The sequence below is a fragment of the Dromaius novaehollandiae genome, chromosome 17 (assembly GCF_036370855.1).
Source record: "Dromaius novaehollandiae isolate bDroNov1 chromosome 17, bDroNov1.hap1, whole genome shotgun sequence".
NCBI lineage: Eukaryota > Metazoa > Chordata > Aves > Casuariiformes > Dromaiidae > Dromaius > Dromaius novaehollandiae.
The window spans coordinates 17515054-17537055 of NC_088114.1; the positions used below are offsets into that span (position 1 = coordinate 17515054).

Consider the following 22002-nt stretch of genomic DNA (forward strand, 5'->3'; position numbering starts at 1 on the left):
AAGGAATAGGTAACAGGGATCAAATTAAACCAGGCTTCCCTCCAGCCTGGGTTACAACGCTCCCCCTCGGCGGCTTCTGATTTTCTGTCACCTGTCCCACCGCAAATATTTATCCCTGGTGGCAATCACTGGGCAGCAACAAATGTGTTTTTGAGAATATAATCAGGGAGCCCTCCCTGTCCACTCAGTGCTCACCGTGCAAACCACAGCAGCAAAGTCATTCTCACAAAGCAGCCGAGTCTCCGGGTCGGCCATCCCCACATAGACGCACTGTGACGTGGACTGGATTGAAAGCCCTTTCACATCCTCGGAGCACTGTGGGACAGTCTCAGATCCTGCTACAGGTTCAACTAAATGACCCAAATCTGCAGCAGGGCAGCAGCACCTTCCCTACCTCTGCTCTTCTCCTTGGTAAACAACTCCTAAAAAAGCTCGAGGAACAATGAGAACTAAGACAGCACTGACCGAAAATAACACAAGACCAAACTTCAGCCCTGCTGCTCTCCATGCTCAGATCAGCACGTCACTTTAAAAAGCACAATAAAAAGAAAAAAGGAGACAGCGGCTATTACACTATTCCATAAAGTTCAGCTGTCTCTGAACTTCACTGTAGCAAATCCATTCCCATTAAAAAGCTATTTCCAGCAACACCCACAGCATTTTGAGCTCTTCCTGACTCCCAAACTGGCTTCCTCAATGTGTTTGCAAGGCCCTCTCACCTTCTGTCTGCTGCAAAATTATTCGAAGGGAGCTCTCTTTGCTCATTGGAAGAGTCTACGCAACGCAGCATGCTGCTTTTCATCTCTGCTCCTCTAATTATTCTTTTAATTTGTTTTTTTTTATTTTTATGTACCTCCCACTCCTCCCCCCTAGCAGATTGCGACTCACTTTTCCGCGTCTCCTGCTCATTGCTCCTCACAGCTCCGCTCAGAATGGTCTCTCTGCGTGGCCCTAGCAAGGCTGAAATGCTGTCGCACGCTCTCACCAAGCTTGTTATTATGTAAGGTTTAATCACCAGGACAGGAGTGAAGAGAACGGGCGGCTTACAGAGGTCTGGGCTCAAATTTTGGCTCTGCAACAGGTCACCTCTGGGCCCATGGGAGAGTCATGCAGTCCCTCCAAGGTTTGAATCCTCACCTGTAAAACATAATTACCTGGCACATCCTGCTCTCTTCTGTCTTTGGCCAAATCTACCTCTTCCATCCTGCGCATCCCTCACATACAGACAACATGCACCACTTTCTCCTCTAACATGCCACAAGCTTAAGCCAGGGAAGATCTTCCAAAGGAAGAACACCCCTTGGCTGCACGAGGCAAACCAGGGCTCCGCACACGTGCTCGCCAGGTCTCCCATAGCAGTGTGCAGCGTGTTTACACCAAGAACGTCGCCTCGACAGCAAAGTTGATTTATTTACATATGCATTTATTTATTTCTACTTGCTTGACGCTCTTCCCCATGGCTCCAGGGACATTTACATAATCAGATCACACACAGCTAGATGGAAACTGCAGACACGGAACGCACACAGCCGAGCGGCCCCGAACGCGCTCATTCCTGCTGCAGAGAGCAAAGCACAGCCTTCCTGTGAGGGGACCCTCTCTGCCCATCCCTCGCCCACCAGCGAGAGCAGGCTCATCACCCAGGGCAGAGAGGGACCAGGGCACAGAGCACAGCCACACTGCCAGCCAGGGACTTGCGGGGGCCACAGAAAGCAGCAGGCGTGAGCGCGTACATGGCATGACCTCCTCGACAGATCAGCCAGGCAGCCCACCATGCGATGCTTGTCTCCAGCAGGCCGAGGCATGGACGTGAGCAATGTGATGGCCTTCAAAAGCCAATCTCTGCTCACCAGGCACGGATGAGAAAGTCCTCACACGACTCGCTCCCATGCCCTCCCGCCTCGGGGCTGCCTTCTGCTTCAGCTAGGCTGGATGGGAGCGAATTAGCGCAGTTTGGTGTGCACGGACGGCAGCACCACTCGCACCAGTTCCCAGCTCTGCCCATGTCGTGACCAAGGGCGCCATGCGGAAACGGAGCATCCGCAGGCTGGAATCTCTCTGGCCAAAAGGACTCGTGCAAGGATGATTTGATTTCTCCTGCAAGGAACTACAAGCCTGTCAAAAGCATCTTGCGCTCACTTGGAATCAGTAGCCCCGAGACGCCTACAAGTCTGCGTGGACTCAAGGAGAGTGTATTTTCACCCACTGCCAGGACATGGCTTGATGCCATGTGTTTTTCTGTAGCAATGGTTAACATTTCAACATGGCAGATTTTGGTACCTTTCTATTGCATTGAGCCACCCCGAAACAGGAGGATACTGCCCACCAGGGTCTTCACAGCAGTTCATAAAAGTCTGGGGCATTACACCATCCTAAAGAGAAGATAAACTGAGGTACACAGTGCTCATGGGATCTCTACACATTCAAAAGCCATCTGGACACAATCCTGGGTAACATGCTCTTGGTGACCCTGCTTGAGCAGGGGAGTTGGACTAGATGATCTCCAGAGGTCCCTTCCAACTTCAACCATTCTGTGATTCTGTGAAAATTTGACAGCATCTGAGTGTCCAATAGGGTCTTTCGAATCCATGACCATCACCACTTGTCTCCACCTAGCACAAGAGGCTGAACTACAGACCTGCTGGGAAAACACCATAACAAAGTGATTAATCACAACAGGTAGTGGTAAGTCACTGCCACTGTGTAGCCGGGAGCACCAGGCCACCGCGAGGGTATGCAGTGCTAGGGTGCAGTGGTCTCCCTCGCTCCCGGGCTCCCACGACTTTGCCCACTGCTCCTTCTCCTCCTTCCTTACGAATCAATCCTTCAGGGCACCTGCCCCAAACTCCCTGGGGACTCTGGTGTTGATCCTGCCTCTCTTCCCACAGCACTTTACTTCTCAAGACACTCATCCCAAAGCAATGGTCTCATCAGAAAGCAGACGGAGGCGAAACCACTGCCCCAGATCTGCCCTCCTTCTCCCATCCTGCCTTCTCACACATTATCATCTTTTCTCTTCTGACATCTCCTCAAGAAGCTTAGCCACGAGCTGAAGTGAAAAAGAAGATGCTATTAAAACAGATCTCTTTGACATCCAGCTGAAAACGCCTCAGACCTCTTACCTCATGTCTGCTTCGGACCCAGCCAAACTGTGTTGAATTCCTGCCGTTTCTTCCCTGCACAACCATTCTGTGATGTTTCCTACCACCCAGACAAACCTGCACTCAGGCTCTTACCATCTCACGTTGCAACAACTGCAACATCCTCATTTAGCCTGGGCAGAGCTAACGCTGTCCTGCTCCTCTCTATCCAAAAGGCTGTTGAAGAAGTCCTCTGCCCCAGCAATTTCCTGGCCATGCTGCTTTTTCTATATCCCTCCTTTAGTCCTTCTCAGTCGGTAACATCAACACCGAGCTGCTCCTCCAGCCCAGAGGGCTCTGGCTGCCACCTCTCCTGCAGCATCGAGGGCCAGTCGTGGCCTCGCGCCACGCCTAACACTACGCAATCCTCACTCGGAAAACTTTCACAAACTCTCCACGGGGAGAGCTCTGCACGAGCACCCACAAAGCCACTCCAAAACACAAAACACCATCTCCGGAAACCCTTTTGGCCAATAACTACAAAATCTGAGGAGCAGGGGCGTCCGGTGAGCTCTGCGACCGCCTCCGGGCCGTGACGCCAGGCTTTCGCGGCACCGCCTCCCGCACCGACGGGCGGCTCTCGGCGATGGGGCAGCGCCCAGCAGGGCTGGCTCCCGCTTCTTCACCTGTCCCACTAGGTGCGTTGGCTGCCGTTGATGCTAAAAGCCAGGCAGGCTGAGAAAAGAGGTTAATGAATGCCCTCCAGCTCCTGGCATGAAGCCAGGAGGATTTTTTTTTTTTTTAACACATCTTTAAAACAACACATTAGCTTTTGCTTTGGGGAACAGACAGCTCAGAGACAGCACTGCTCCACTCCCGAGTCCCTGAGCTCTGCTGTCATGTGTCATATATTATTCCAGGTCTGACAGGCTGCTTTTTTTTTTCCTGCTTTAAATATTTTATTTAGGTTTGTCCACAGCACTTAGGTTACTCTTCCCCTCCCCAGTGGTCCCCCGAGAAAACAATGCTCCCCCTAAAAGGATGGTCCCCTGCGATGGGGGCAGATCCGCACCCCCGTCAGAAGATGTTGCTGGCCAAAAAAACAGAAAGAACGTCATGCCGCACCAGGGCAAAGAGCGGCGACCGACTGCCGGGCACTTCGCAACCTACGATAAACCGGCCCGGGCGAGCTCGGCCGGGCACGCAGCAGCTCCTGGACACCACGGGCAAGTCCCCGGGTTGTGTAAAACAATGAGGAGAGCTGCACAGAACTCAAGGAAGATGTGTATGATCTGGGATGTGCATCTGAACCGGCAGTGGGAAATGGGCCATGAACCGCTGCGCTGGCTGGAAAGCAACCCCAGCAGCCAGGAAGCCCATCACGCCCGGAGCCTCTGCCTTGCCGCGGGGACGTTGCAGAGCTGCAGGCCCAGCGAGGGGCTGCAGGGGCCGAGCAGACTTGCGTCCCAGCAGCAGCACGGCAAAAGGGTGCACGGAGCAGCCGGGCCCACTCCCAGCACTGCGCCCGTAAACTTTTAACACTCTGCTCACCGCTGGCTGCTGTGCCCGAGCCGTCCCTCAGCCTCGCGCCAGCCCCTCGCGCTCCGCTCCCAGAGCGCCATGCCACGGGGAGCAACCGGGGCGCCGCGAAGAGGAAGGAGCCTTCGGGAACAGGAGGAGAACAGGGACATGCAAAACGGAAGGACAGGAGGAGAAAACGCTTCCCGACGTGAGAGTAGCCCCGCGTTTCGCAGCGCACCCGAGCGCCGGCGCCTCGCTCCGCACTTACATTGATCATAGCATTGGAGGTGATCCGGAAGAGCGTGGCTCGCTCGTTCACCGCCTTGATCTTCTCGCCGCTCTCGGCGGGCAGCTTCAGGTTCTCCAGCTCGCTCAGGGAGCGCTGCAGAGCCGCCCCGTGCTTCGCTATAAGGTCATTGCAAGTGCTCAGGTCCTCCAGCTTGCTCGAGAGGGTTTTCAGCGTGCCGTGCAGCTCGCCCTTGTCAGACTGCGAGGCGGGCTCCTCATCGCCCGAGTCATCTGCAAAGGGGGGGATGGAGAAAACACCGTTTCCATGGCTACCCCCGGACTGCGCGCCGCCGCGGCGCGCGGGGACACCTCCTCCTCCGCGGCGGCAGCGGGCAGCAGCCTCAGGGACGCCCGCGCGATGCGCTCCCTGCTCCGCCCGCCGCCCGGGGAGGCCGCAGGCAGAGGTGCCCCTCCAGCCGGCACCGTCCCAGCGCAGGCGTTGAGCCAGCCCCGGGGTGGCCAAACGCCGGCCTTGGCGTGGAGCAGCTCTCGGGGATGCTGGCCGGAGCCCCAAGGAGGCATCGTGCAAGCTCAGGGCATTCAGTGCTCGGTCTCAGTGGCCCGGGGTGACGCGTGGAGCGGGTGCACTGATGCCGCCAAGGGCTGCTGTGTCCTCGCCCCAAACCTCCCGCTTCCCCGCTCCCGTGGTTGAGAAGAAAAGGCTCCAGCCTGGCCTTTCTCCAAAACCACGACACCTCGAGAGGGCAGGAAAGTCCCTCCTCTCGTTCAGCATCTCCCCATCACCACTGGCCTCGCTCAGCGCCGCAGTGGCAGGGAGCTGCTCCTGACCCAGGGCGTGGGGCCTCCTCTCCCACCCCGGGGAAGCCGGGAAGAGAAGGTTTCCAACCACCACCATGTACGGAAACACCCGTTTTAAGATCTGCAACAGCGGGGAAGAGAGCTCCCTTGCAGCAGGGAAGGATCCCACGTGCAAAGGAAATGGTTATTGCTGTGACTTCTGGACACTCGGGTGACTTAAAAACCAAAAACCAAGCCGAACCTGAGAAGCAAGCAGGATGCAGTGGATTTCCTTATGCTGCGTCCCTTGAGCAGGTGGGAGAAGCGAAAGGCTCTGAGATACGGCACTACCTGGCACATCGGACACAACGAGCGAGCGCGGAGCAGGTCTGCGCAGGGAAAGGCTGTGGGCACTTCTGCTCTGTGCCCTCACCCCAGGCACGCACTGTGCCGCTCTGGCTGGCGACACACAAACGCCGGCCCGTTTTACCGGCCTTGCTTGCTGCGGGCTCCCCTGGGACCTCCATGGAGACCCTCCTGCCCCACCTGGGACGGGTCGCCCAGCTCAGGGATGGGCTCGGCCTGCCCTGGCGCTCTGGTACAAGTGGTCGGCAGTCCTGTGCCCACCACGGGGTCCTTCAGAGAGGGACCAGGTTCTGAAATCTGTATATCTGGTGCTTAGGGGCAGCTACTGAAGAGAAGGCACACCAGGCTCTTCAGCGAAATGACCTCAACTCAACCACACCAGCAGTTCTGGGCAGTAGGAGATCAACGGGCTCAACCACCGCTGCCATCCAAGAGGTCCTACACCTCACACCAGCCACGAACCGGATGCCACATTCTGAGCCAAGAAAAACATCACCATGTCTCCACGAGGTGCATATCTAACAGAAGTGTCTCAACCTATAGAATGAATTTCTTCCTGCAGTTAACCCTTTCTATCCGGCAGACTGACTGGGAATGAAGAGAAGACACACTCTGTTCCCTAGTGCCTGCAGCTTCTTTGCCAGGGCTGGGGGAACAGGGAGGGGACCAGGATGTCCACTCAGTCAAAGAAATGAAGAGACACCGTGATGCTGCAAAGAACAGACCTTGGAGGTGCCTTAGTTATAACAGGGATGTGGCACATTGTTTTTCTGTGCTAGGATGCAAGGAGAGAAGCCCATACTTGGCTGATACATGAGTGGGGGGTTTTCTATTCCTAGTTCATTTATAAGACCTTTCAAAATGTTGTATTGAGAGTGATGTTCAGCCATCACTCAATATCAGTACATCAATTCTACAGCTCTTGGGTCAGCTAAGGGAACTGGAAGAGAAAGAGCTCTTCACTTAACAGTATCAAAGCTGTGTTTCTACTACAAGAATCAGAGCAATCTGGAAAATACAAAAGGAAAATCAACCTGGAGAGTCAAAGCAGCAGTAGAGCAGAGCGTGGTGCTACAGTCTGGAGACTGCCAGAGACACACAGTTCACAGCCAGAAGAGCAAACAAGTCTAATAAACCCCCTGTAATCAGGATAATGCCCATGCCCACATGCCATAAGCACTTAGCAGACCCAATGGTTGAAACCACTTCTGCAGTAAAAGGCAACAACTCCTTGAACACCTGCAGAACCAAAGTACAACAGGCAGATCAGCCAAACAAGGTAATTCAGGCCTTGCTCGCACCAGCTGTCCTGAGTTGTGGAGTTAATCTAATCCTCTTGAATGTGGACAGTGGCCTGTGTCCACACAGAGACTTCCCGAGCACTTGGTGGGGCTGAGAGGGCTCCCAGGGGGCCCACAAAGAGGCAGAGTTCAAACGAGAATAGCCAAGTGCAAAGGGCCAGCAGAGAAACCAAGTTTGACCCAAGCGTTGGGTGCCTTGTGATCCACCACACAGAACGCCGCTGGAGAGCATGGCAACCAGGAGAAACGCCAAGCGTGTGAGAAAAGGTGTGGGAAAGGACGGTATGCGGGGGGACGAGGGACTGGCAGGACTGGGAAAACCAAACCTCTTGGTGTTATGGGGCCAGGCTATGACACTACTCAGAACGGGTGCAGTAGGAACAGGACATACAGCCCAGAGCCAAGGCTTATCCCACACAAGATTTACCCCAACTGCTAAAAAAGATGGGAGAACAAAATTAAAAAGACCTGTTGGGAAACAGGACACAGAGTGAAATGCAGACATGTCTCACGGAGGAAAGCACCAGGGCAGGACCTCCCTATACAACCATTTGATCTGTCCACAACCCAGCCCTAGGCCCCCACAGAGCACAAACTTCTGATGAACATCTGAAGCAGTTAATAAAGCCAGCAGATAAAGTGGTTTGTGGCCATCAGGGACAAGGTTCAGTAAATAAATAAATACTCAGCCAGTGCCAGCACCCACAGGAAGCGAACTGGGACCTTTCCCAGGAAGGCGAGCAGCCAGACCAAGGTGCTGGGAGCAGTTTGCTACCACTGAAAGGCTGAGGAGCTGTTAAGCTGCACATCAGCCGGGGAACAGCCACAGTCGCTGGGATAGGGCCAGCATTTTGAAAACATGTTCAGTACCAGGAAGACCAGGCTTGGAGGAAGGAGACAAGCCAGGGGAAGAGAAAAAAGAACATGCAGAATTTGAAGGGCACCAGGAGGGTGCCCAGAGGTACCACGGCAATGGACATGGGCTTATATCACAGGTATCTTATAGCGCAAACTTCAGGAGACCCAGCAAGAAAATTTAAGCCATTTTCTGCCTGTAAGGAAACTTACTGAGACCTCCCTATGCTCCTATTTCTGTTTCAAGCATCTAAGGAGCCTTTCATCCCGGGGCAAGCCATGGCACTCTGAGTCACTGGCACCATCCGCCTCCCATTGCGCTTTGAACACTGTCTTTACGTCTGCCTCGAACGGGCGCCTCTGAAGGACAGTGCTGTACGGCATAACACCTTGGACGCTCTCCAGGAGAGGTATGGGGAGGCACATTGCTGTTACGGTCGCTCAGAACTGTCTCTTTGTGGCTTTGCAGGGGAACCTCAGGTGGAGGCCTTTACCCATCCATTTTCACAGTGTCCTACACAGTAGCCTACACAAAGCATCTTCCTTTTGCTGTCAAGTATGACACAAGCTTTCACCCGAGCTGCTGTCCAGCACCACAGCTTCCCCTCTGGGAGGCTCCAGCTACAGTCACCGGCTTTCACCATGCTGGAAACCTGCTGCACGCTCTGCATGGGAGTTGCAGCATCCTGGCTGGACCAGGACACCCCGTCAGTCTCCTGAGATGACACCCTGCCCAGCTGCGAGCAGAGACACGGCAGGGGTTAGCAGGGCACTGGAGCAGGCAAGCTGCAGCAGGATGGGCTCACCAAGCAGCCCGCTGCAGCTAGCAGCAGCTCAAGAAGGGCAACCCGGGGGCACAACCATGTTCACGGGGCAGCATGGTCCCAGGTGCCAAGGCCAGCATCGCTGCAGGGGAGCCGGCACTGCCAGGGATGCTGCACACAGCCAAGGCCAGGCTCTGACCTGGGGAGCTTCAGTCCTGCACTGACATCAGTGGGAGCATCCACGGCTCCGGCTGCTCCACGCAGGAAAGCAGTCAGTGCCTTCCAGGCTTTGCTTTCACCTCTAGCTAGTCTGAAAAGACAGGCACGAAATGGCGAGGAAGCCATGCACATCTGGAGCTGCTGGAGACATGGCCGGGGAGAGCTCACCCAAGCCCAAGCAATGCCCGGGCTTTGCTTGGGGGCTGGCAGGAGGGGAGACAGCAGAGGTGCTGACTCCTGAGAATGGCCAGCCTTCCCACGGTGCAGGGAGTGCATTAGCATGGCTGTTTTCCCCCAAAAGCTGGACCAAAAAGCTCACAAGAATATTGCTTCTTCCCGGAGGGAGGACAGAAACCCCCAAAGTTGCAGAGAACCTACCCAAAGCCCTGTCCAGCTACAAAAGCCACACGTATGCCACAGCCCTGCTGTGATCATTGCCCTGATCCTCCTCTCAGCCCAAGTGCCTGCAACAGCAGGGAACGGTGCAAAGCGCTGCGTGCTGCCACACACCACAAGCCATCATCTTCCAGTTCAAGAGCTCCCTCGCTCCCTCGCTCCCTCCAGCACCTCCGTTTGTGCTCTCGCCGCGAGCGTCCCCCGCAGCCTCAGGGGCACGCTGTCCCCAGCAGCCCTGCGGCAAGCTACTCGCGCTCAAACAAGCCCGCAGGAAGAGCCTCTCTTTAGTGTGCAGTGGTCTGGTCACTAATGAATCCAGTCATTAGTGGCTAAATGGTGTTTTATAAATCTAGCAGAAGCAGCAAACCCAGAAATTTGCTCATGGAGAAGCCAACCACCCTGGCTTGGTTTTTATCACAGATACCCACTAGGCAACCATCACTGTGTCAAAAAATGCCATTACCTCTGGGTGACTTAGGGCGATGGACCCAATTTGGGCTTTTCCTGTTTGCTTGCAGGAGGAAGAGACACTGGTGATACTTCTCAGGCCCAGTCTTGCCTGTTTGCAGCAATTGCTGGAGGAGCGGAGAAGGCGCTGGAGAGCCCGATGTCACCTTTTTCTGCCAACAAGTCTCAGCTGTTGGCAAAACCTCGGCGCCCAGCCTCTGAGGTTCAATTCCTGGCCCAGCTGCTCATCCCCGTGTTACCTGGGCTTTTATATCCACGGACTTCAACTCGCCCAACCACCGCAAGGGGAACTGCAATACCAACCTCGCATCAGGGCCCTCAGGCTGACTGCACTCCTGGTCACCGTTCTGAGTTGAAAAGTGCTCCACAAAGGCCACTATCGACTAATTGAATTGCAGGGCTGAAACCTGGCCCCCGCGGGCCATCTGTGCTCAGCTATCTGGGGTACGGGCGGTATGGCGTGCCTCCCTAAGGATGGGGAAACCTGAAAACCAGAGCCTGGGGGTTTTGCCCATCATCAAAACGCTCCAACACAGGGACAGCTCGGCTGCACTGCGACAGCGGGGCTCCATCCATTGGCGAAACGTTATTTCCTCTCCTTCGCTCCCTGTGCATCGAGGCTGCTGTAATGATCTCTCCTTGTGCGCTCAGCTAAACCCAGCAAACATGAACATGGCATGGCCCATTTCTCTTTTTTTTAACCACTACACAGAATTATATAAACGCCCCGAAGCCCAGCGAAAAAAGCTCCCTTCTTGCTGGGAGGAGGTACCTGGGTCAAACCGTGACAGTGGTGACACTGTCCTTTCAGGCCAAGTTAGCGCAGATGAATGTTCCTCAGCAGAAGCTAGTTCAGAAGAATATTCCTTTTCTTCCCTCTTACATAACGCTGGCAAATACCAGAGCTCAGTGAGACCCCGCTCAAATCTGCAGGCTCAAAGGTCACTCATCAATAACCAGCTTAGAAAGAAATCACAAAAGAGGAGAGGAGAAACACTGCGGGATGAACACGCGCTGCCGAAAAGGCCTGCCAGCTTGCAGGAGGCGTCCAAGAGAGGGGCCACTTGCACAAGCTGCCCGTCTGCCTAACTGCCTGCCCCAGAGCTGGTTTTATTGTCAGGCCGGGACCCAGGTGAGCCAGGTAGCAGGATCCCGTGTTCATCCACCCTCAGCCCTTTCAGCCCCAAACTGCGCAAATTGAGAAAGGGCCTTTCAGGCTCTACTGAAGCTGCAAAGTCCAAACGGGATCTTGAACTCAGGCCAGAGGGTTGCGACACATGCACGGGAGGGAGCAATGTGCAATACCTGGTCCCGGGAACTCAGGCATGCACAGCACGGAGGATGGAAACACGCTGTCCCGCGTGCCCCATCCCTGTACACGCATCCCATAACCCTCTGCCTCCTGCCATCCAGCCCACACAGGAACAGGGAATGGTTTATGTGGCTCCGTGATCCACGGTAAAATAAAAATATCCCAAATAACATAATTTGCTATAATTAGCTCCAATCGGAGCATGGGAAGAAGGAAGCACAATGCTACAGTTGCATTTAAAATCAGAGCAAGTTCGAGTGCGAAATGTTTGTGTAAAAAGCACCCAGACAACCCTCCCAATCCCCTCGTGGTGATCCTACCAGGGCAGGCCATTAAAAGCATCTTTGAAGATCAGTTTCTAATCTGCAGCCACAAACACTGAAATATACTCGTCATGCACTGAAATATTTTCAAACATTGCAATACTTTCCTCATTACTGTGCTGTCCCCCTGCAGCACTAACACAGGCCACACAGGACTGACCAAGTGCCCTGAAACAGATCTCTCTCATTCCTCAAGTAACCACCAACCTTTCAGATCTGCACCAGATTCCTGGTGTTGTTCCTAAGAGCATCCCACGAATCTCAGCGGATGGAGCCTGTTTCCATGTAATCTCCATCCAGTACTTTACATGCCAAAATGAAGACTCGAGTCCAGCAAGAACAGCAGTTCTCCAACTGATGCCTTGGTACCACCAGGACAAGCATAATAAGGGGAACTTTCCCATTTGTCCCAGCAGGATGTCTGGAATCACAGGGGACAGGGTCATCTGGGGTCTGGACACCCCGCGCTGAAGACAGGTCATTGGCCCTCTTTCTGCCTTCGTTTCTCCATGTGGGAGAAGGCTTGGACCTAAGGAAACCATCTCCCTGTGCCACCACAAGACCCTCCAACTGTTACAGCTACTGCTAATGCCTATTTGTAAAGCGCTTGGAGAGAGGAGTAGCAAAAATTATTCTTACCCTGAGGACAGAGGATTCACTCATCCAGAAAGATGAAACAGTCACAAGACACAGCCTGAAGGTCTTCACTTCGGGTATGGCCAAATGCTGGGACGTTCAGGGAGATTTCCCGGTGTCAAGCTTTTGGAACAACCCAGCCAGGGAAGACCAGATTTCAATTCAATACGACTGGTGAAAACACCCTGAAGGTCACCAAATACGCACAGTGAGAGACAGACTCTACTCAGGTCTCCTCGTTTTGGGGTAAAACCTGCACGCAATTCGCAGAAGCACCACACAGTGATGTCCACGACAACTGCCTTACAAACTCAGAGCCATCAGGTTTTCAGCAGGGAATATCACAGCTGCCCTAATGTGGGATTTCCCGACTTCTGTGATTTAAGATTTCAAACTCTCTTGGAAACTGGAGAAACTCATACCTTTAAATGCTTGGGGGCTAGGGAGAGGGAGAAGACAATTTCAAATTACTTCTTCTCTCGACAGAATAGGTTCAACTTGGAAGAGACTCATTGAGGGAAAAGCTATTTCTCACCGAGACCCAAGTGTCCCGCTGTGTAAAGACCGCAATATTCTTAAATTAAAGGGGCTCTGTGAATGACCCCTTTCCTTTGGCAAAGGACCAAAATGTTATTTTTACCTGTACGGCGAGCCCTTGTCTCTGCTTCGTGCATCACCTGGCGCTGCCGGGAGCAGCTCTGCCATCTGCTCTCTGCAGAAGAAAAAAAATCCTCCCCTAAAGCAGCAAACCCAGGTGACTTCTGCAGTTTGGCAGGGCGCGCTCCCCAGCGCCGCACCCCCCCCCACCCGGGTGCTGGGATGTGGGTGCCCCTGCACGGCCACAGCACCCTGCTTCATCTCCTCCACCACCGCCAGGGGAGCAGCGCGTCCCTAGCTCGCCTCGGCTCACCCCACTCCTCAGCACAGGGCAGGTTTACGAGAAAACAAAGCCTGCATTTATTCAGCAGGAATTCACACCGCTTCCGCTTACGAGGCTGCAAACAAAAGCTACCGAAGAAAATAAACAGCAAAGCTCATGACAAATGCTTGACAGCAAGTTGCCTCCACACTTGGGTAGGTCCCTCGCAGCAGCTAGACCCTCGTGGCACCAGAAACGTTTCACGCACGCGGTGGCATTTCTTGTCACCCAGGATGCACAAAAGCCTCCGCAAGCCAGAGCTCAGACACCAGACACTGAGCAAACACGGGGTGAAGGACGGATCCTGCCCCCGCGCCAAATCCGGCTCCAGGAGCAAAAGCTCCCCAAAATCAGCTCAGGGGAGCAAAAGCACTTCTCCAACGGGACTCTGAGCAGACAGCGCGGTCAGAAGGTGGAAGCAAAGGGGCACCAGGAGGGGACAGAGTTTCCCTACGGTCATTCAGCAGTTGCTAAAAGGCAAAACGGACCGAGGGGAGAGCCCTGGCGCTGGCGGCTGGCACGCTGCACATGCACGCAGGGTCGTTAACAGCAACTTCTCATAAATCTTCTCTCTAGGAACTTGCATGGCTTTTATTTCGACACATAAGCTTAGTCCGCACACCCTGCGTGCCCCAAAAAGCACCAGCCCCTGCAAACCGAGTCCTTCCCTCCCTCGATCGATACTTGCCTTTGACCTGCAAAGAAACTTGGGGGAATTCTGTTTTGATTTTCATTTGTAGGGCACTAGCATGAACCAGTTGCTATAGGAACAGCCGGCCTCCCTGTAAGCCGAGAAGATTATTTTTGGAGCTGTGATGCTATTTAATCTATGTAAAATGGATCAGCAGCTAGCGGCTGTAAGCCTCTTCTGGCCCTGGAGAGCAGCTACGCGAGAGAAAGGTGAGAATATGACAGCATAGCCGTGGTGTTTGCAGAAAGCTTTCCCTTTCCGGGTATTCTCACTTCCAGAAAAAGTCTTCTCCTTTCTGCACCATCATTAACTATCCTCTGAGTGCTCTGCAATCTTGAACTGCTCGCCTGCTGTTTTCCTGAAGTCTTGGAGCCTCTCAAAGGCAGTGCTGGTATTTTGGGGTCAGTTAAACCTGTCCTTTCTGCTGGTTGGAAACCAGAATAAGCAGATGAGGGTGGCAAAAGCACGGGATCAATATTGCAGAAGCACCAGCAAGCCGGACGGGCTCCCGCGCTCGGCGACACTGGACACAAGCCCCAGAGCCCGTGAATGAGGGCAGCCCCCTGCAAGCATCACGTGAACACAGCGCAAAAGCAAAGCGAGCCGCAGAAAGATGTTTCCTATGGCAAACACTTTGATTTTTACCTATAGGGAAAAGGGATTATTTGCCACTGTCTGCAGGTGAAACCATCACGGACACCCGTGGGTGACTTCAGCATTGCCCCTGCCACAAAGCGGGGGATATATATGGGATATATATGCTTTACACGCAAAGGCGAAACAAGAAAGCTTGTGATACCCTCCAAGTCATACGGACTCTGGAGGAAATAAATGACGCAGGGAGGCCAGCCCCAAAGCCAGGCACCGAACGAGGCCACCCACGACCCTCCTGGCATCCCCCAACGTGACATCCGTCCCCATCAGTGATCGTCTGCATCTCTTGGAAACATTGATCGCTCCTCATTTCTCAACCGGAGCAATTTTTGTGTTGGCTGTAGAAGACACATCTGCTTTCATCACTTTTAATAGCTATGAATATTAAATGCAAACTGTTATCTATATTTAATAGCTTAGCCCGGCTGCCAAAAGACAGGCACATTTTTACAGCATCTGCAAATACAGGCCCAGGCAGAGCATTCTGGGGTATAAAGAATTATGCTGGAAATTAAATCACCAAAATAGCATCACCAATAATCACCACAAATCATTCCAAATTTCGGTGAGCACTTAACAATTACCCCCAACCTGGCAAGGGTATTTCTTCTACTGCTAATGTAACTGGACAGCTGTTGAAGCAAATGGAGGCCTAAAAATAGCAAATACTCGCTGGCTGTTCAGCTTGGACATTTCCTGAAGTCGCACTCAACAGAAGTAGGTGGCGGGAAAGAGCTGAGGGCATAAGGACCCCATCCTGGGCCAGCCCAAGTTCCCGCGATGGGGCTCTCCACTAAATCCGGAGTTCAGAGATCTGTGTTCCTATCACAGTAGCCGATCGGATTTGCCTGAAATCCGAAGGACTGTAGAGAGAAGTGAAATGCATACATTTTGCAGAAATTTAGGTCTAAGGATCTGAGTAACCTGATCTAAGTTGGCCCTGGGTTGCATCAGGGGTTGGACCAGAGATGTCCAGAGAGCTCTTTCAACCCAAATTACTCCACAACTCTAAGTTAAATGAAATTTGGTCACTTGAAATAAAAGGCTTTAGATCATAATCAGGTCTAATGTAAAGCTGTAATAAAGGTGTTAGTTTAATATATATGCAAATGAGAAACGTATTTGCATAAGCACTAAGATGCCTATATACTAACATATCAGAAAATCTGGTTAAAAATGTAGAGGAAAATGAATATGTAAAATAGGTAAGATATGCAAATAGGCTTAAACAATTTTGGGGGTTATAGCTTGGACAACACGCCACCCTTCAACCAAGCCATGCTGAAGTAAAGAAGGTAAGTAACCTCTTTGGTTTTGATTTAAAAACCTGTTAATACTATCTCTTGATTTCTGTAACTGCGACTTCTTTAATACTTTAGTGCAACTGGCTGGAGTGCAGCTCGACAGGAGAAGTGCCACTTTAACATGGCCCTACACCACCTGCTTTGCTTTGGGCAGCAAACTCCACAGTGACAGCAGGTCTGAAAGACTAAGAATAAAAGATCAAAAGGATAGAAAGCAGCTGGGGTCAGTCTCTTGGCACCTCACCCTTGATAAATTACTGCTTAGAAGAAAAGCAGCTGGCAAAAACACACTGTAATAGTAGAGAACATGCAGAAACAAATGGAGATGGGACTCCGAAACCAAGGTAACAAGACTGACCGCAGGATAAGCATGCATGAAAACACCTCCTTGGAAGGAGCGACGCTGCTGAGAGGAGGCTGCACGCATAATTCCTCCGAGACCTCAAAAAGTCAATGTAAGCAAGGAGGCTAAACGCAATGATCAATAGGTCTTGATCTATTCTGGCACCAGCCCTTCACTGCTCTCATGATTGACACTTCTGTTCCGATAAAGACACATTTCCAAATGAGGGAACGCTCTGTTCAAGGCTGTCTATGGCAGGGATGCCAAGGAAATTATCTGGGCTACCAGCCTGAAGCAAAATCCACTGCACAAGTGGAACTGCTTTCAAATCACAGCCCCGGCTCAGTGCCAGCACCCTTCAGCCCTATGAAGTGAGTGCTTGCTTCAGTGCAATTGAACCCTAGGAAAAACTTTCCTTACGCGCTGCAGGAATACCAGAGGATCAAATTTCAGAAAAAAAACTGAAAGAGAGAAGGCTGTTTTCACACTTTGTGCTTCTTTATTTAAATATACATTGTCAGAATTCATTTGGGAGGCACAGGATATTTGTCCCATTCTTGGGCAGGGCCATACAGGTTCTAGTAGTGGACTTGCTGTAAGGTTCCCATTAGCTGATCTAACCTCACAAATTTCTTCTGGCACAAACCTTCCTTGCCATTAAGGGTCCTGAAACCAGTGAAGTGACACCAGGCAAGAATTTTGACCCACCTTGCATTACCTGCTGCTGCTTCTGTGAAACGCATACTACAGTACCAGCCTGGTAGACCAGTCCATTAATGCTTGTAAAGGACTTCTGGTTTCTTAAGAGCAAAGCACTGGAAAAGCACAAAGTATTTTTATTACGATTACTGCAGCATGCCCAGTCCAGCTATTGAACATTTTATTGCTGCAATTAGAAAACGATGATGTTACCAGTCAATAAGTCTCAGCAGCAAATGCTGCACTTTGTCTAGACTGCAGCCACTCTCTCTTTCCCGCACACATGGGGTTTTCTGATCGCCCAATCGCCTACACAAGTACAATAAACTACTAAGGCAATGAAAACATACAAATCGTCTGAAAACACACCGAAAGACAGTTTAAACTCAAAAGAATATGGACAAATTAGAGAAATGGAGTCTGAAATGCAGGACACAAAAAGTGCTAGATAGATATCAGACAACCACCAGTTTAGCAGAAAAGGATCAAATGATAACTTATTATAAATACAATATTAATTAAAATGGATTTTTTAAAAGTGCACTAAAAAAGCCAATAGTTACACGAACAGAACAGTCACATCCAAGACATATGATGTCATTTCTGATAAGTCTCCATAGCCTGTACCCAGTTTGGGGAACTGAACTCTTAAGACACATGGGCACCACAGAAAGACAGTCCATGGGGGAATCCCTAAGAATGATATATGGGAGGAAAACACATCCAGCAGGGAGAGATCGAATGGAAGGACAGCGTTGAGCAAAAATGGGAGAAAATTCATTGGAGACATAATAACAGTCTACGAAAAACACAAGTTGTTAGCAAGCAGAAGGGAATAATCTACTCTCCACGTCCACAAGGGACAAGACAAGAAACCATGAGCTTAAGTTATTGCAACGACACTGGATTTTCGAAACAACTTTCTACCCACAGGGGTAGCAAAGCCTCAAAGAAGCTTCCTGCAGAGATCATGGGAACTCAGCGCTGGCTATCTCAGGGGATAGCAACAGCAAACATCCGTCAAGAATGGTTTTGAGAGAGCTGATCCTGCCCTAGGGCAGACGGATGAATCTGACAGCCTCTGGAGGCTTCCTCCAGCCTTGTTCCCTAGATTTTATCATTTAAAAGAAAAAAGGCTAGAGAACAGTCAGGAAACAAACCTGCAAAAAAAAGCAAACTCTGACAGGCAGCCATATCACAAGCCAAACCGGAATCCTGCTGAGCTTAATAGGAATTTTCTCTTGACTTCAATGAGCCAGGGAAGGGCACCAGTGAGTAAAGGATGAGACACGGGTAGATGTCAGTCCTGTGTTGCACATGCTTTAGAAGTAAGTGTCTTTAAAACCTTCCCAAAACTCTTCTCAAGAGAAAGCAGCAGCACGACTTCCTCTACAAGGAGACTTCTGCTTACTGGCTTCTGGAGAAGTTGGAGGGTTTTTTCGATCTGTTTTTACACTACAATTTTCTGCTCTCCATTTCCAGGGGAATGAAAAGTTTGGTAGATACGAAGAAAAATATCAAGCCAGACCACGAACCCGTTAAACTGGAAGCACACGCCGCAGGGAGCAGAACTGGCTGGGAACACAATCGGAGCTAAAAATGAATCCAGCAGATGCTATTGTTAAAACATTGACAAGTCAAAATCAGCCACGCTGGACAGAGCCAAAGGAACGCCATATCCCCAAAAGGGTTCAGAATAACAAGGAAAAAAATTGTCGTGAAGGTGTGATTATAGGGAAATAACCAGTCATTATCGGGCAATTAGCAGCTCACACTGCACATCTCAACACTAGAAAAGAAAAAATAAATAAATAAATGGCCTGATAAAAATGGAAACTTTTCCACTATACAACTGGTAAAAGCAGCGGCACACAAAGTACTGCCCTCCGAGCAACCGAGATGGTTCAGGATGCAAAGTGCTGCTTCGCTACAGCTCTGCTTCTCCACCTGCCTGCTATTTTGGAAGCACAACTAACCCTGGGCCCCAGAGTGAGCTACTTTGCTTTTATTCACCTGTGCAAAACTGCCCAGGGGACCCCAGCACTTCCCACTGAACAGGCTGCAGTGAGATTAGCAGGGAATCAGAAGGGGCTCCACATTTTGCTAGTTTGAACTTTTGCAGAACCACTAACACCAAGGAGGAAACCCCGCATGCAGTGACCCCACGCTAGGATCAGTCCAGGAAAGCTGCCTTAGGCAGGCTGCTGATTTTGAAGGGAGAGATGGAGCCGTTCCCCCTGGGAGCACACACACGGACACAGGCTCTGCTGCTCTGGAGCAGCTCGCACCACTATGCCCATTTGGCAGCACCCCAGTTTCTCAGCACATGCACTGACAGCAGAGCTCGGAAGGCTGCTCAGCCCTCCCAGGACAAGCCTGAGGAGCACTTTGGGGTCTGGGTCTGAGCAGCAGATCCGGTCTCTGCAGGGAGGCGACCTGTGTGTTTCTCAGTGCGGTCCCGCCAGGCACTAGGAAAAGGAACAACAGATATTCTGCAATAGCCTAGAGGGGCTCTGCTAACCAGGACCTCCATGATATCCCCATCTCCCCTTCCCAAGGGACTCAAATGCCAGAAGAAATCCCTTTCTCCCAGGATGGCTGGTCTGCAGGGGGAACCCAATCCCTCTTTGCACGTTCAACAACTGCAGGTTTTCACACCAGAATTTCATTCACAACGTATCAAGAGTTCATTGAGTGCAGAGGGGAGCTTCCAACTGTTCTTCCCTGCAGACTGTCATGAAAGAACTAAGGATGGCAACAATGCAGAGTGAGTCCACAGCCCACTTCTGGTGGCCAGTTCCCCTTTCAGCACAAGCTCTACAATAGGAGAGGGTCAATAACATTTAAATCACCCCTTTGAAGTATAGTAGGGTCTTTAAATTACTGAACAGATGGACTGGAGATCAACAAATCCATTGTTCTGGCAGCCCTGATAGCACTTGCATTTAAAAAGAAATCAGAAGTCAAATTCATGCTGCAAGTGTCAGACGCACAGCCCAAGAAACAGAAGCCTCCACCAGACAGAGCAGACCATCTCATCACATGCCAGCTCCTGCCAGCTCTGTTTTGGACTCCATGTTCTTTAGCTTTTTACTTTTTCTATGGAGTTCACAGTTCACAAGGCAGAAAGACACACAGACAAGGAAGCCTCTACACAGCCATGCCCTACGTAACAAGGGAGGGTTTCTTCAGCCCCTCTAGCACCCTAATAGGGGACACATCTAAGAGGGTTTTGCTAGAAGCAGGAATGAGATGTCCCATCTCACCTTGTTCATGCCACTGAGGACTCCTCAGGGAGCTGACCTTGGAGGAGGCTCCGTCTACCTCCCAGCGTCACTGCAGTTTTGCACATGTAAGCAGAACAGTTGGAGGTCTGGTTACTTGCTCTACCAAACCCCCCATAAAACTGCTTGTGAAAGCATATTCCTCTGTCTTTACAAACTTTGGATGTATTCATATCAGCAATGCAGAAGTGAAAACCTCCATGACCCATTCTCAGTCTCCAGGGCCAACAAGATCCACAGCAATGAACCTTGCTAATTTGCACTTTACTAAACCATCTCTCCTCCAATTTGTGTGTAAACTCAGAGTTCACAGCCAACAGGCAATACAAGACAACTCTGCAGGGAGGATTAATATTACCTAAGGCTTCAGGATTATCTCCAAGCAGAATGAAGAATATTTAGCCACATAGACAGAATTGTTGTTATAAATAATTAAAAGCTATTTGCTCTCATCTAACAGATGAACAAAGCACATGAAAAAACATATGAACCTTGTTATTTTTTAATTATGTCTGTCTATTTACTTCCTCAATCCTTTAGCATCAAGTGACTAATATGAATTTGCACAGCTCCTCTGCTCTGAAACAATTTGTTGTCTTCAACAGATGTTGTCTTCAGAGCTCTGCTCTGAAACAATAGAGTTTGGTGGCCCTTTGAGCAAGGAAACAAGAAGTCCCTGCATCTTCGCAAGATGAAGGAAGGAGCAGGGGACACTGTAGGGGAAGGTATTGGATGGCCCAGGGCTGGGCATGAACAACCTTCTTCAGTTGAGACAGGCCAGGACAAATGCAAAAGTGGCATAAACATTGGTTTTGTCCTGTTTTTTTTTTTTTTTTTTTTTTTTTGAAATGAGAACCTGCTTCACTGGAAGTCTCCTGGGCAGCTCCATCGGTATCACAGCCCTTCTGAGCCCAGGCTGTGGCAATGCATGTTCTTGCTACCACCACCAAGAGGCAGCCGCCGCACCAGCCCCGGAGCACGGGGTGCGTGAGGTGCCCAGCTCACGTCCCTGACCCCATGATGGATATCAGGGCCCTCTTCTTCTACACACAACAGTAACAGCGCCCTTGCACACACCTATTTAAAACCATCTACGGTCTTGAATGTCTTCCTAAGTGCGTCACCAACCATACATTTTTAATCATGTTTAAATATTTTCCAGCCTCAGGGTCATCTACAATTTCACCAGCACAAGGAGGGGAGCTCACAGATAGGTTGGTCTCTCTCCTTTAGATCCATGAGCAGAAGGAAAAGGAAACACTGCTGGTGGCACATCTGGCTGTGTCTGAGGGATCAGCAACCACACGGTATTTGAGAGGCACATCAGCAAACGTAAGCTCCCATTCTCAACGGGTTCCTCTGCAGACAACAGGCTAACGCTATCCTTGGCGCAACTCTGACAACGCCCATGGAGCTCACCACAGATGAACTTGGCCTGTGATTTTTTTTTTTTTTTTTAAACCAACAGAATCTTTTTCTCTGGAAGTCTCCTGTCAGCTGGGAGAACACAACGTGCCCCAGGCTTTCTCCTCTTTTCTTGGAAAGCGGTCAGAGATTTTCACAGGACGCTCCTATATCCCTGTCAACTCTCTCGCAGTTAAACCTCAGTAACGAGAACAAAATGACAGGGGACCTCGTTCCGGGGAGGGAGAGCAGCAATCCGGATGGAGGCGAGGAAGAGAGGTGCAGGGCCCTGCCGAGAAGGCCAGGCGCACAGACACCACCGTCCCTACGAAACCTGCAGCCACACCAGGATCGCACAGGGCCTTCAGTAATGTCCCTACAGATTTATAAGCTCGGCTAACCCCACTGGAAAAGCAGCTAGATTTTGGAGAACCCAC

General features: G+C 51.2%; 1 protein-coding gene across 2 annotated transcripts in view; it reads right to left on the reverse strand.

Annotated features, from left to right (window-relative positions):
• Positions 1–22002, reverse strand: part of OSBP2 (oxysterol binding protein 2) — a 162347-nt gene that overhangs the window by 47429 nt on the left and 92916 nt on the right. Inside the window, exons 3-4 of one of the 2 annotated variants that reach the window (XM_064522376.1) lie at positions 12908–12979; positions 4870–5120 (exon numbers count right to left, since the gene is read on the reverse strand). In XM_064522376.1, the coding sequence (XP_064378446.1) occupies positions 4870–5120; positions 12908–12979 (323 nt within the window). The remainder of the gene's footprint in view (positions 1–4869; positions 5121–12907; positions 12980–22002) is intronic. The other variant, XM_064522377.1, reaches the window with a different exon arrangement.